Source organism: Panthera pardus, unplaced genomic scaffold, assembly GCF_024362965.1.
Source record: "Panthera pardus isolate Hobbes unplaced genomic scaffold, ASM2436296v1 HiC_scaffold_11, whole genome shotgun sequence".
NCBI classification, from domain to species: Eukaryota; Metazoa; Chordata; class Mammalia; order Carnivora; family Felidae; genus Panthera; species Panthera pardus.
This window is the reverse complement of record NW_026526666.1, coordinates 6,667,144-6,682,220: the sequence shown is the minus strand read 5'-3', so window position 1 is coordinate 6,682,220 and position 15,077 is coordinate 6,667,144. Positions and strand designations below refer to the sequence as shown.

The 15,077-nt window shown below is 37.9% G+C and overlaps 1 protein-coding gene across 2 annotated transcripts in view; it reads left to right on the top strand.

Moving 5' to 3' along the window:
• The window catches only part of MAN1A2 (mannosidase alpha class 1A member 2), a 183,792-nt gene extending 169,908 nt beyond the window's left edge, over positions 1-13,884 (top strand). The window contains exon 13 of one of the 2 annotated variants that reach the window (XM_019457989.2): positions 11,370-13,884. In XM_019457989.2, the coding sequence (XP_019313534.1) occupies positions 11,370-11,502 (133 nt within the window). In that variant the 3' untranslated portion in view covers positions 11,503-13,884. The remainder of the gene's footprint in view (positions 1-11,369) is intronic. The other variant, XM_019457990.2, reaches the window with a different exon arrangement.
• The last annotated feature ends 1,193 nt before the right edge of the window (positions 13,885-15,077 follow it).

The window sequence follows — 15,077 nt, the reverse complement described above, 5'->3', positions numbered from 1 at the left end:
TAAAGTATTTAAATATTTTAATCTTGGTGCTTCTTAGAGATGGTAAAGAAGAACCCATAGCAGTCAAAATTTGTGGCACTGGTCTTCCTGTCAAAACTCAAGTAAATATCGTTGCCTAAAGTTTGTTATTCAAAATTTGAAATGCCTTTTAAAAATCTCTAGTGAGACTTCCAGTTCTCCCTTTGCAAATAATTTTACTAATCAAGTTTTTTCTTGATATTTTAGCTAGGTTTGCTAATTAGCTGCTCTTTCTAGAGAGAATATTTTAGAATGATAAAACTAGTAATACATGAGGAGAGTAATAGACTTGTGACCAGGAAATATACCAGAATGCTAATGGTAGCATCTAGGAGGTAAGTATGTGTGGGTTTCACTGTAAAATTCTTTCAAAGTTTCTGAGGTGTGAAGGTTTTATAGTAAAATACTAGAGCGGGGAGGAGGGGAAAGCTAGTGAATTGTTGCACAGGACAGATATTGTTACAAATGTTGCTATCCTGTCCTCTGGTAGTTCTGGTTTTGCTTTTTATAGCTCCTGTTATCTGCCTGCGCCTGTAAAGTTATTCTCAGTATAAGCAAATGAAAGCCCAGTTAGCCAGCTATCAGACTATTAAAGCTTATCCCCTAGTGAACAAGGTTTTGAAGTAGGTTCAAAGACAGTTCTGATGATGGTTTTGTCAATAAAGCATCAAGGGTAGTATGACTTTTAAGTTCATAAGCAAAAGTGTGTAAGTAATATATTTGAGAGAGAGGCAGGAATCAATGAGATGATTGGGGTGAGGATTGTTAGCCTAGGAAAAAATAATTCAAGAGGGAAGTCTGGGAAAACAGAGCCACTGTTCCCTTCCATTTATCTTTTATCTTGTCTGTAACTGGATCCTAAAGTTAACCTCCTGCCATGAGAGAAGGACTGTTTTTCCAGCTGGATGAGGAAAGTAGCATATGAGGTCTCCTGTTCTGTGCTTTTCTATGCTCTGACAGCTGATTTGCAAACTAAGTCCAATTCAAAAATATTTATTAAGTAACCACTCTCTTTCCAGAATTGTGCGATTTGGGAATTAAAGCATATGAAACATAATACCATATGAGGAACTTGCAGGCTAGTTAAGAAATCTCTTCCTTCTGGCAACGGGCAAATTCAATAAAAGTGCAGAGTATATAGTCAAGTACCAAATAGAATATAAGTCTTTTAGATTCAAAGAAGGGAAATTTAGCTTGGGCTAGAGCAGTCATGAAGAAAGTTTGAGATAATGCTAAATGATACCTGATATGTTAATAGGTGAGGCAAAGCAGAAAGTCATTTCATGAAAAGAGATCCAGCTTGAGAAAAGAAATGCTACCTCTCTTTAAAAAGACAGTAAGAGGGGCGCCTGGGTGGCTCAGTCGGTTAGGCGTCCGACTTCACCCCAGGTCATGATCTCGCGTTTCAGGAGTTCAAGCCCTGCGTCGGGCTCTGGGCTGACAGCTCAGAGCCTGGAGCCTGCTTCGGATTCTGTGTCTCCCCTTCTCTGTCTGCCCCTCCGCTGCTTGTGCTGTCTCTCTGTCTCTCAAAAAAATGAATAAATATTAAAAATAAATAAATAAATAAAAAGAAAACTAGACTGACTAAAGAATATTCGTTAGAAGTAATGGGAGATAGGCTTCTAAAATCAAAATCAGGGAAGCAACTATATGGATGAACATTGAGAACATCATGTTAAGTGAAATGAGCCAGTCACATAAAAGACATACTGTTAGGATTCCACTTACATGAAGTACCAGTGACCAAGCTGGTTGATAGGAAGAGAAAGCAGAAGGTGGTTACCAGGTGCTGGAGGTAAGGGAAGGGGGAATTGTTGCTTTCAAGGGTATCGAGTTTCAGTTTGGCAAGGTGAAAGAGTTCAGGAATCTGTTTCACAATAGTGTGAATATAGCAACACTGCTCAGCTTAAAAATGGTTCAGATGGTAAATTTCTTTGTCTCTTTTTTAAAGTGGACACACAGTGTTCCATTCGTTTCAGGTGTGCAACATGCTGCTTCAACAGGTCCCTGTATGCTGTGCTCACCGCAAGTGTAGCTGCCATCTGTCACCATACCGTGCTGTTACAGTACCATTGCCCACATTGCCTGTTGTGACCTTTTATCCACATTATCCATTTATTCATTTTATAACTGGAAGCCGGTTTCCCTCTCCCCTCCCCCATTTTACCCATTCCTCCACCACCTCCCCTTTGGCAACCATCAGTTTGTTCTCTGTGTGGGTCTGTTTCTGCTTTTTGCTTGTTTATTCCTTTATTTATTTATATTTATTTTTGATTCCATAGATGAGTGAAATCAGAGGGCATGTATCATTCTCTGACTTTTTCCACTTAACATAATACCCTCCAGGCCCATCCATGCTGTCACAAATGGCAGGCTCTCATACAGTGGTAAATTTTATATTGTGTGTTTTCTTACCACAATAAAAAAAAAAAAAGAAGCAATGGCACACTAAAAAGGGAATCATAAGATAAAATGCAAAGCATCTACACTTTAACTCCAACCTCTTCCTCCAATCCTTATAACCTATACTAGGGCTGAAATTAAAGGAAAACAAATATGGCTGAGAGAAAATTAGAGCCCTAAAGGAAGAAAAGTAACTTATTTTAAATGACTGCAAGGATCCTAAGAAATTACATATCAAGGTGCTACTGCAAATGTAATATTATAATCAGTATTCTTTCAGGAATGATGGAGGGAAACAACAGAATAGCTAGCTAATTTTAAAGAAGGGGAAAAGTTGGATTGAGGAAAATAAAAGTAGATGGATTTAATGTCCATTTTCACGAAATTCTAGAAAGTCATGATATGAAGACTCTGGAGAAGAATTAGTAATCAAGAAAAACCAGAAAGGCTTCCTCAGAACAAGTTCTTGGTCCACCAACTCTAATGTCCTTTGTGGATTGGTTTAATAATAGAGGATTAAGTGATTCCATGAACATGGAATGGAAGAGCAGGCCTCTTCCTCTAAGATGAAGTCACAAGGTTCAGAATTTACCCTTCCACCCAAAGCAAACAGATAAATAATATAGGATACAGTGGCTTTCAAAACACCGGAGAGGAGGCAGTGAAGGGACGTGATCTCTGAGAGACGGGAGACAAACGAGCAGCCCAGGGTTTGCCCCAGCTTGCCGCCTCCATAAGTTTCTGGGCCACAGCATAGGGCAGGGTACCTGAGGCACAGTCTCCCTAAGGAGTTGGAATTGTGAGTCCAAGGAAACTAAGATAGCTGGTGTTCACAGGAGAGAGCTGCACAGAGAGAACCCGGGAGAATCCCCAAGAGTATTCAGCAGAGGAAAGAAACAATGCCTGAGTTTGGGGGAAAGAATCATCTATGAGGGTTAAAGGGAACAGCTTACGGTGATCACACAAGGCTCAGGAACAGTCAGTGCCTATTCCCAATAGCCTGGCTGGAAAATCTCATAATTTCACAGGGCACTGAGTAGAGTACTTGGGACAGTCCTGCCTCAGTAGTGGGGAACAATTTATTGCTTTGGATCTACATAATCACAAACGTAAGTCCTGAAGGGATCAAGCTGTTTCCAAGTAACTTAACTATATATGTGGACAAAACTCAAGATTTATAGGAATACAAAATTATCCATCAACCAAAAGGTAAAACTCCTAATGTCTGGCATCCAGCCAAAGATACCATGTGTACAGTAAGGCAAGAAAATATGATCAACAATGAAAATAATCAACTGAAACTAAGAATTCATATAGCTGTTAGAATTAGCAGATGACATTAAAACAGTTGTTTTGAATATATTCCATATATTCAAAAACTTAAGTAGAAACATGGATATAAAAACCCAAATCAAACTTCTAGAAATGGAAACTGCAATGTCTGTGTTGAAAAAAATACCATATAGAATTAATAGTAAATTAGACATTGTAAAAGAAAAGATTAGTGAACTTGAAGACATTGCAATTAAAATAAAAATGAAATGAGCAAAAAAAAGAGAATCTTATAAAAATGCAGAGAGTATTGGTGAGCTGTGTAACAACTATAGGTGGCCTAAAATATGTGAAATTGAAGTTTCTGAAGGAGAGGATAGAGAAATGGATTAAAAAAAATATATTGGCCCAAATCTTTCCAAACTTGATGTAAACTCTACACCCACACATCCAAAAAGCTGAATAAACTCCAAGGACAAGAAACATGAAGACTGATTACTTCACTAAGGCACCTTAAAACCAGTTGATAATGAAAAGAATCTGAAAAGCAACCAGAGGAAAAAAGACAAGTTAGGTAAAAAGGAGCAAATATAAGAATGGCAGCAGCGTGCTCATTGGAAACAAGACTAATATTCCTCATATATATATGGTTTTAGCAAATCAAATCTAACAACCTATTAAAACAGGTAATACATCATGACCAACTGGATTTATTTATCCCAGGCGTGGAGATTTGATTTAACATTTGAAAATCAGTGAGCTGAAAAAGAAAAACATATGATCACTTCAATAGACCTAGAAAAGTTATTTGACAAAATTGAACTTCCTTTCCTGATAAGACTCTTAGCAAACCAGGAATGGATAGGAACTCCCTCAACCTGATAAAGGGCATAAGGGAAAAACCTACAGCTGACCTCATACTGAAAAACTGAATGTGTTCCTCCTAAGATCAGGAATAAGATAAAGATGTCTGCCTGTTCTCTTCACTTCTATTTAGTCTTGGACTGGAGTTTCTAGCTAGTATAGTCAGCCAAGAAAAAGAAACAAAAGATATCCAGACTAGAAAGGAAGAAGGAAAACAATCATTTTTTTCGTAAAAAAAAAACAAAAACAAAAAACCCGTGATTATCAAGGTAGGAAATTCTAAGGAGTTCTCAGAAAGTTACTAGAATTAATAAGCATTTAGCAGAGTTGTGAATGCAAGATTAAGATGTCTGAATTAATTATGTATATACTAACAATAAACAATCAAATTGAAAGTTAAACCACTTAACAATAGTGTAACGTTATAAAATATTTAGGGGTGAATCTTGACAAGACACATAAAAGACCTGAACACTGGACACTAAAACTCAGTGCTGAAAGAAATTAAAGATCTAATTAAATGGAGAGATTCACTTGGGTGATGGACTCAGTATTGTTAATTCTCCCCAGATTGATCAATCTGTAGATTAAATGAAATCCCATTCGAAATCTCAAGAGGTTTTTTTATAGAAATGAATAAGCTGTTTTTAAATTTAATGTTGAAATGTGAAGAACCTAGAATAACCAAAACAAGTTTGAAAAAGAACACGGTTGAAAGCCTAACACTTCCTGGTTTCAAGACTTACTATAAAGCTATGATAATCAAAACACAGTGATATTGGTATAATGGTAGGTAAATATATCAATGGAACAAAATAGAGTCCAGAGAAAACCTGAGATATATTTGAGCACCTGAGTTTTGACAGGTACAAAGGCATTGTGATGAGAAAAAAACAGGCTTTTCAACGAAAGGTGCTAGAATAATTTCTGTATGCATAAACAAAAAAATCTGTTCAAGGGGCGCCTAGGTGGCGAAGTCGTTTAAGCGTCTGACTCGGTTTCGGCTCAGATCACGATCTCACAGTTTGTGAGTTCGAGCCCCGCGTCAGGCTCTGCTCTGACAGTGGGGTAGCCTACTTGGGATTCTCTCTCTCCCTTTCTGTCCCCCCCCCCCCCCATCTTTCTTTCAAATAAATAAACTTCAAAAAAAAATCAGTTCAAAATGGATCATAGACCTAAATTTAAAACCAACAACTTTTAGTAGAAAACGTAGAAGAAAATTTTTGTGATCTTTGGCTAGGCAAAGATTTCTTAAATAACTACACCAGAAGCATGATACCTAAAAGAATGACTCGATCACTTGGTCTAAAAATTTTTATATATCTACTTTTTGAAAAATGTTAAGTTTATTCATTCTTGAGAGACAGAGCATGAGCTGGGGAGGGGCAGAGAGAGAAGACTCAGAATCTGAAGCAGGCTCCAGGCTCTGAGCTGATCCAGGCTCTGAGCTGTCAGTGCACAGCCTGATGCGGGGCTCTGACTCACAAACTGTGAGATCATGACCTGAGCCAAAGTCAGACGCTCAACCGACTGAGCCACCCAGGCGCCCCTAAAATTAAAAAAATATCTACTCTTTGGAATATGTTTGAAAGAGTATGAAAGAAAGCAAAGGAATGAGGAGATACGGCACACACTTGCAAAGTATGTAACTCACAAGAGACTTCTATCTGGGCTATATGACAAATTCTAAAAACTCAAAAATAAGATAACATGCAACCCAGTTTAAAACCTGGCAAAAGAACAGATACTTCCTAAAAGATACAAGGATGGTAAATATGTTCATGGAAAAAATACGTAACATGATCAAGTACAAATTAAAACTGTAGTGAGATACTACTATACATGTATTAGACCATCAAAATAGACCCACACCTGAAGAAATGTTGCCCTTCACTTTCGGACTTTGGACTTGTAGGGAGATGTAAGGTGTGGAGCATCATTTGAGGAGAAAGTCAAAAAAATCATGGAGATCCTGATTACTGGGGAAAAAATTGGCACTCAAGTCTTCTGCCAACCCAGAAAATCCTCTCCACAAATATAGCAGCAAAAGAAACCATTTAAAAAAATATTTTTATCGTTTAATAAGCGCTAAACCAGATTGCAATTTGCATCACAGGCAGATTGCAAAGACAGAAAATCTCACCTTCCCATATAACCAGGCGGATACAATCCATTATATACATGTTCTGAAGATAAGTGATAACTCGTCCTTAAATAAGAGTACTCTCTCCACAGCACCATTTGCCATACATAGTGCATTCTAAATTCACGTAATTGGGGTGGCCATCTATGTTAATTAGTTGTCTTTATCCAAAGGAAAAATCATATACTTCCTTCTCTGTGACACGGGGTAGTAAAGCTTTGGAGAAAAGGCACCTAAGCTAGCTTCCCACAGTGATGGAGACATTGGGGTGCATCTTCCTCGACGTTTACATTACAAAAGCAGGCCTTTAGAAAAAACTAAATTGTAAAGCTGGCTTTTAAAATGAGGTACCTGTGTTTCAGAGGGACAATTAAAAGTTTTCTCAAGGCAGTGATCTAAGAAAAAGGGAAAGAAAGATAAGGTCTTTTGGCACCAGGAAAAACTTAACATTTCGTTATTAACCTTTACAAAACCTTTGCAACCCAGATTGTGTTGTACTGCTGAATTAACCATCCTTTGTCGTTGTCTTCCTCTGGGCTTTTTGTTATAGGAGCAGACCTCCTTTGTTTATGCTTATCCTATAGGATACCTAACCTCTGCATCCTAACTTATGCAGCCCCTAAAAGCAGAGGAAAAGGAGTCCCTCCCAGCTCCCTTATATCTCAAGATAAAGCCTAAGCCATTGCAGTGATCAGAAATGTCTGCTTTCTTCAGTTTATTCTTAAAAAAAAAAATGCATGTTTATTTTGCGCTTGAATTTGTAATATACCCACATTAGTTTTAATATTCTTTTTCTTCCCCACCCCTTCCCCCTAAGAAAAAAAACTTTAAGGTTTGAGAAAAGATGTGGGGAAGAGCAGAGAGGGGCAGGTCTTTTGGAGAGATTAATAATGGCATGTTTTAATGTGTTACCTTTTAGAATATAATTTCCACTGAGTATCTTCAATTTGATTTGATTTCTAACCAGTCTGTTCCAAAGACATTATTTAAACATTATTAGTATAAACGAAATGGAAGTTTTAAGTACATTATTTTTCAAACAGTCTTTTTTTTTTTAGAAGTTACATGAGCATATACATGCAAGCCTCTTTGAATTGTAACATCTTCCCATAATATACTAGATATTAGCATAGTTCAGAAGAATAAATGAGTCATCAAGGCTCGGTTGATAAGTAAATAAAGCACTCAGTAAACACACATTAACTTGATAGTTGGTTCTGTGAGCCTTACCATTTCTCTGTCGACCTTAAATTTGTCTCCTCAGATTTGCTGGACTTTTCTGTCTGTAAAAACTTGCCTGTTTGGTTACTGCCAACACTTGGGGGCACCACCACCTCCACTGAATACCTTGTCTTTAGATAAGAGACAGCTAGAAGAGACATATGTGAACAACATTGAAAATTAGCTCTGGGCGGGGGGTGGGGGGGGGGGGCGCCTTGGTGGTTCAATTAAGCCTCTAGCTCTTGATCTCTCGAGTTTCACGTTTCGTGAGTTCGAGCCCTGTGTCGGGCTTTGTGCTGACAGGGCGGAACCTGCTTGGAATTCTCTCTCTACCCCTCCCCAACTTGTGCCTGTGAATGGGTGCTGTCTCTCTCTCAAAATAAACAAACTTAAAAAAAAAAAAAAAACTCTAAAAATTAAGCTCCACATCCATTCAAACTGAAATGTACTTAATAGCACCTTTTTATATACCTACAGGCTTTGTCAGTGCTGTTTGTCATCTATTAAAACCATAGTTTAAGAAAAATGCTTAGTAGAGGAAAAATTGTAGTGTGGTAACTAATTTAGAGTGTAGACTTTGTTCAACTTTCGCAGCAAAACTCACTCTTCTCCAATTGTTCTGTTTTCAAAATCCTGGTGAAAAATCCTCTTCTGAATGTGTAATCCAAAGTTGAAAAGAATGTTTAGCTATATTATTTTAATTTCAAACATTGATTTTATTATAAATTTGTGAGAATGTATGTGGTGTGTGTTTATGTGAGTGTGTGTGTGTGTGTGTCACTGTATGTCTAAGCCCTGCTCTCCAGTCTTACTCCAGACCCCTTGGCCCAAGGAAGCCAGCAGCGTTTAAGGGCCAGAGGTATCCTGGAGGTTGGGGGTGAAAGTTGTATTAGTTCCCAGCACTGCCTTAACAAGTAACCACACACTTGGTGGAATATCGGAGTCTGAAACCACTTCCCACTGAAGGTTTTCCTTTGCTGGTGGCGGCATCACTTTAATCTTCGCCTCTGGCTGCACATGACCTTCTTCCCCGCGTGTGTGTGTGTGTGTGTGTGTGTGTGTGTGTGTGTGTGTCCAAATCTCCCTGTCCTTTCTCCTGTAAAGATACAAGTCATTGGATTTAGGGCCCACCCTAAATCCAGGATGATTTCATCTCAAGATCCTTGACTGATTAATTCCCAAAGACCCTCTTTCCAAATAAGGTCACATTCAGAGTCTCTAGGTGGACGTGAGTAGGGGGGCACTGTTCAACCCACTACAGTAGTTTTTAATTAAAATCCATTTTTAAAATGATGGTTTAAGAATAATATCACTTTGATTATCTAAAACGTCCGCATTCGTTACTTTCTTGATTTTTCATAACCTGTGTTTATATCCGCTATGTTTCCATAGCATCTCCCGTGGAAAGGAATCATTTTTCTGGAAACTCTTGAATTTTCTGTCTCAAAGAGTGATGAGGTTAGAGCAAGCCTGATGCATCAGCCCACATTTAACAAGAGCCGTGGGATCGTACCGAGCCTAGCATTCCTGGACACGTCAGTCCCCCGAGCTCCACTGTGCTCCTAGTCCCAGAGTTAGCAGACACGGCAGAGCTTCTTGCTATGCCCAACCAAGTCTGCTTTTTCATTTCCAATGTCTCTGCCCATGCCCTGGTGAATAAATCCGAGTCCAGCAGGTCTCAAGGTGTAGGGACAGGGAGTGAGGTTGGAAGCCTGTGACTGTCCATTCAGCTCTACCAGTTACAAAGTTGGTATACAGTCCCTGTTTATCTCAGTGCTGTGTTTTTACTCTGCCATCTAGAACTGTAATAGTAATCAGAAAAAGATTAATGTGCCTGTTTTTAAAATAGGGATTTCAGCAAAACCACTCTAAAGGACTTCTTCCGTGAAGCCTGATGCTAGGCCCAGCTAGTTATTGCTGAAATGAAGAGTTAGAACCCAGATTTCCTGACTCAGTACAGTTGGTTTTTTTATGCTTACTTTGATAACCCTTTAACAGAATTCAGATTAGAATGTGCCAAACATTGTGAGTAAAAGTTATTGTTTGTGTCAGCCCTGTCATTTTGATTTCCAAGTGACCATCATGGCTTGCAGTGCCCGTGGAGAGGTCAGGAGTCTTGCTTTCATATAAACAATGTTACTACCTATTGAGAGCAATTCGAGATTCTTAGACCTCCTGTAAATCCATAGTGTTTCTGAAATTTTTATTTAACACTGCAGTAACTGCTCAAAGTATTAATACTTTGAGTAATACTAAAGTACTAAGTGCTTTAATATAATATATTATTTTATATAATATAATAATATTATATATATAATATATAGACTATAATATAGAATATTATATATATAATATATACATTATATATAACATATACATTATATATAATGTATATATTATATATATAATATTCTATATTATAGTCTATATATATACATATAATGTATATATACATCATATATAATGTATATATTATATATATAATCTATATTATATATATTATATATATATCTATTATATATAATCTATATTATAGTCTATATAGTATATCTATTATATTATTATATATTATATTTATATGTATAAATATTATATTTAATATAATATAATAGATATAATATATTATATTATATATTATATTATATATTATATATATAGAATATATATAATATATTTTATATTATATTATATCTATTATATTTATTATATTTATTTATTATATAATAAAGTACTTAATACTAAAGTATTAAGAGTATATAAAAGTCCTTGCTGGGGCACCTGGGTGGCTCAACCAGTTAAGCGTCTGACTCTTGATTTTCACTCAGGTCATGATCTTGAGGTTCCTGAATTCCAGCCCCACATTGTGCTCTGTGCTGACAGCATGGAGCCTGCTTGGGGTTCTCTCTCCTTCTCTCTTCCCCTCCCCCGTTCTCATGCTCACTCTCACGGTCTCAAAATAAGTAAACTTAAAAAGTCCTTTCTGTGTCCAAATAACGTACTAGTTAGTGCCTCAGTGTCTGCTAATAAATGTGAATTGATTAATTTCTAGTTGTCCTATGAACTGTAATTGGCCAAAACATATGACCAATGTTACATGTGACTCTTAAAAGAACATGAAATACTATGAAGCGGTTGTTTCATCCCGTTTCACAGCACTGTTGTCTGATGTGCTTCAGACAGGTAGGTGGGGCTTGTTTTCTAACCATCTTACTTCCAAAGTCTAGTTGTGCATCTTACTGGATTTTCTCACACACCGCACTCTTCTAGAAGTCATTGTGACTGTGTTTTAGATGATGTGAGTGACTTCGTGACTGAGTTTCATTGTGTGATGGTTTTCATCAAAGCTGCTCAAAGTAGGTTATTGGTTTCTTCTGCCACCATAGCTAGATCACACGATCTTCTTGTTGAATTCTAATCAAAGCTCATTTTTTCTCTCTTTTATTTTCAGATATTTGTATCTGCTGTTCTCCAGTGACGACCTTTTACCTTTAGACCACTGGGTATTCAATACAGAGGCTCATCCTCTGCCCGTGTTACATTTAGCCAACACCACACTTTCAGGAAATCCTGCTGTTCGATGAAAAGCAGCTCCAGAAAGACCATTCTCCCCTGTGTTTTGTTTACATGGACCACTACAGAAATCAGTCTGGAGGGGGGGCTTTTGGAAACCTGGACCTCATAAGTCAACATGGCAGGGTGAAACATGACTGTGCCCCACAAGACTTTTCAACTTGTAGATATCTCAACTTTGAAACGATTCCATTTTATACCTGACCAAAACATATTCTGGTATGTGTAGGACAGCGACCTGACACGCTTTGTTTCGTAAGGAGATGGTCACATGGGAAATCATGCCTGTTACTACTGTACTGTTTTTAGAGTCCTGGCATCCGGAGACCAGACTGCCTGAGAATAAGCCAAGAATGCGGAGCACCTTGTGGAAGTGAGGGATGGCCTTTGGAACTGATTATACATTTGTTCCTTCCAAAGTGGAGCAGCTTTCAAGTCAGATATTTACTCATCGTTTATCCCTTTTTTCTCCATTTTTAATGGAAGGAACTAAAACAAACAACAAAAGAGCAGTGGAACCGCATCAAGAGCAAGAAGTCTGGCAAAAGACAACAAAAGTACCTGTTCCTGTCTCAGTTTTCAGGTTCCCCGTTGGACGATCAGACTGGCAACCATTTCAACTCTCAATCTATTCCATCGAAATCTCTTAGTTCAATTTGATTTTCTCTGGGGGCATGATCTCACAAAGAATACTCTTCAAGTCTTCGTCTCCATACGGAATCATTGAAACTGTTGTTTATCGAAACCACTACTCACGAGCCTGGGTTTGGGATTTCGTGCATGTTGATCAGTCTAGTGTTGGTAGCATGACGACAAGTGGGGGAAATGCTGCAGTTTGTTGCCTTGAAACCCGTTTTGAGAGAAAGCCTTGGTTTTGTTGGTAGATTTTTTTCCCCGAACCAGCAAATCTACCAAGTGAATTTTATCTACTTTAACCTTCTTACAAATTTAGTAAAATCCCTCAACTTACAACTCTCTGTGGCTTGGCACAATTCGCTATACTATTATGCAGCTCCAAATTTACCTTGATGAGCCAAATTACTTTTACAACCTTACGAAATCAAAAACAAAATACAGTGAAACTTGCTCATACATTCTATCTGAAATGGGAACAGGGGGATCCTGTATTATCTCGTCAGATGAGCGAACTTTTCACAAATATTTTATGTCAAAAATAAAATTCAGCTTTTATTTTCTCCAAGGATATTTATAGAAATCCAAAGAATTAATCAGAACCACTTCGAAGTAATTTTTAGTGATAAAAGTGTGGTATAATTAATCATATTAACTAAATTTGGGATATATCTAAGGGAGTTTCTCTTACCATAAATAGATTTTGCAGTGATATTTATTTTTAAAGAAATTACTATTTCTTCATATTTGGGGGGAGGAACTGAAATTTTATCAAGAACTGTATTGTGAGATAAATATGATTGTAAGTTTTCTGTCCCTTGAATTTGTGTCACAGTGCAAGACACTTTTTCTTCTTTACGTTTAATACAAACAGCTTCCATTGACAATAAAAGTTGGGAGCATTATAATCAGTCTAGTATTTACTCTGAACTTGAAGATTTCATGAAACAGTGTTTGTGCAAGAAGCCCACCTTGGAATTCTGAAGGCTTATTTTCTTATTTTGATAGCTTTTCTTTTTCATCTCTTATTAGCATGTAGCAGATTTTAATTGGAGAAAAGATTTAATAAATTAACATAATTAAGTATTTTCTAAGGGTGATCATCTTACGCCACAAATAGTCCTCACAGTTCAGCAGTCGATCCATAAATGATAACCAAGCCCGAGATTTTTCAGGATACATAGGAAATAAGGATGTGGAGCCAGTTGCATTATTTAAGTTTTTAAGAGAGTTAAATTTTAGCACACATTTTGAAATTATAGTATCTTTTACTACTTGAAAAGTTAAAATTTTGAAATGAGAAGGGGAGATGACTAACCTGAGAAAGGGAGAATATTTGGTTCTCAAAAAACGTTAGCCTTCCTCCTAAAAGTAGCATAAGCCCACTTAGGAGTCACTCAAAAACGTGAACCCCTTGAGGTGGCGAAGACCCAGAGCCGCTGAGTAGACGGCAGCGAGTCTGCCCGTACCCTGTTCAGAAGAGGGCAGAGTAAGGGGCCTTCTTGGTCTCCCAGGAGCTTCTCAAGGAAAGAGAAGACAGAGCCTCCGCCCCCTCGGCTGACTGGGGCTTAAGAGAAGGCAGAGAGGTGCGTGAGTATGGCCCTTTCTGTGCAAGCGAAGAATCCGGAGAGGGGCAGGGGAAGCTTCGGTCGTCTTCACTGCCTGCTCCCTCCCTGTGATGGTAAGACTAGAGCTGACCCCAACGCTTCCATTGTTTTCTTCTCTGGATACCAAAGGCAATTAAAGTCAGCTACAAAGGACTTGCCAGTGTCATGTTTTGTTTTTATTACAGATTTTTAAAATTATTTCCTCCAGAATCAATCCTTGTCCTGTATTCTACTTAGTTTCCAAGAGTATTTACTTTCTTCCATCCCTCACAGTCCTTTGCATTTCGTAGACCTTATTCCTCAGGTTAAAATACTCATTACACGTCTAAGACTTCTCTGCAAAGAACCTAGAGATGGTCCTTTCCAGATGCCTCTTCAGAGAGCTGACACCCCGCTTTGTGCCTTTGGCGTAAGTGTGCTGAGTAGGCCAATCAGTTGGCACATGAAAGAAAAGAAAAATGGAGGTTGAACACCCCTCTCCCTTCTGCGTTTCTCTTTTAGAATTTTAGACTCATGCTTTTTTGTTGAAACTGGTATAAAATTGATAAAACCAAGCGAGTGCGGTCCTAACCAAGAAGTCTCAGCGCAGAAAAACAAGGCCCCGGTCAGAGGGTTCGTTCTTTCTGTCCTGTGTCTGGCACCACCTTACTTCTGTCTTTGAGCAGGTGTTTATATGTAAATGTAAAACCTGGATATTGGAGGAGTGTGTTCCTTTTGTGGAATGTTGATCCTCATTCTCCGTGATGTCATCTGAGGCACCCCAGGGTGCCACGCGGTTTGGAATCGGGACCATCAGCTTCTCCTCTCCACTCTCCATTGCCAAAGTCTTTGTCAGAGCCACAGATCTGTCGATAAAAGATTGCGCTTGCCATTCTCATTATGCAGCTTCCCCTCAAGCCTGGATTTCCATGAATGAATGTGTGAGTGAGTGAGAGAATGAGTGTGCAAACACGGAGTACCTAGTAGGTGCTGAGCCTTACGCCAGGCACTCGCGAGCATCAGACGTTTTGTGATTCCAGTGGCATGCATACCATTTTCACTGTTTCCCAGTCTGAATCATATTACAAAATCCCTAATTTTATATGTCATTTAAAGAGGAAAAGAAATGGTTTATAATATATTTTAAGCAACGTGTTACTATATAATACAAAGAGCTATAATTGTAGCTAATAACTAAAGCCTCTTGGAAAATGTTAAAGACATACTTGACTTCTGATGCAACTTTGACTAAAATATTTACTTTCGAAGTAAATTAAAGCATTCTTCTTTTGCTATATCACCTTAATTAAAAATTAATGTTTTATAGAAACACTGGTTATTTTATATTCACGTACATTTTGTCATGG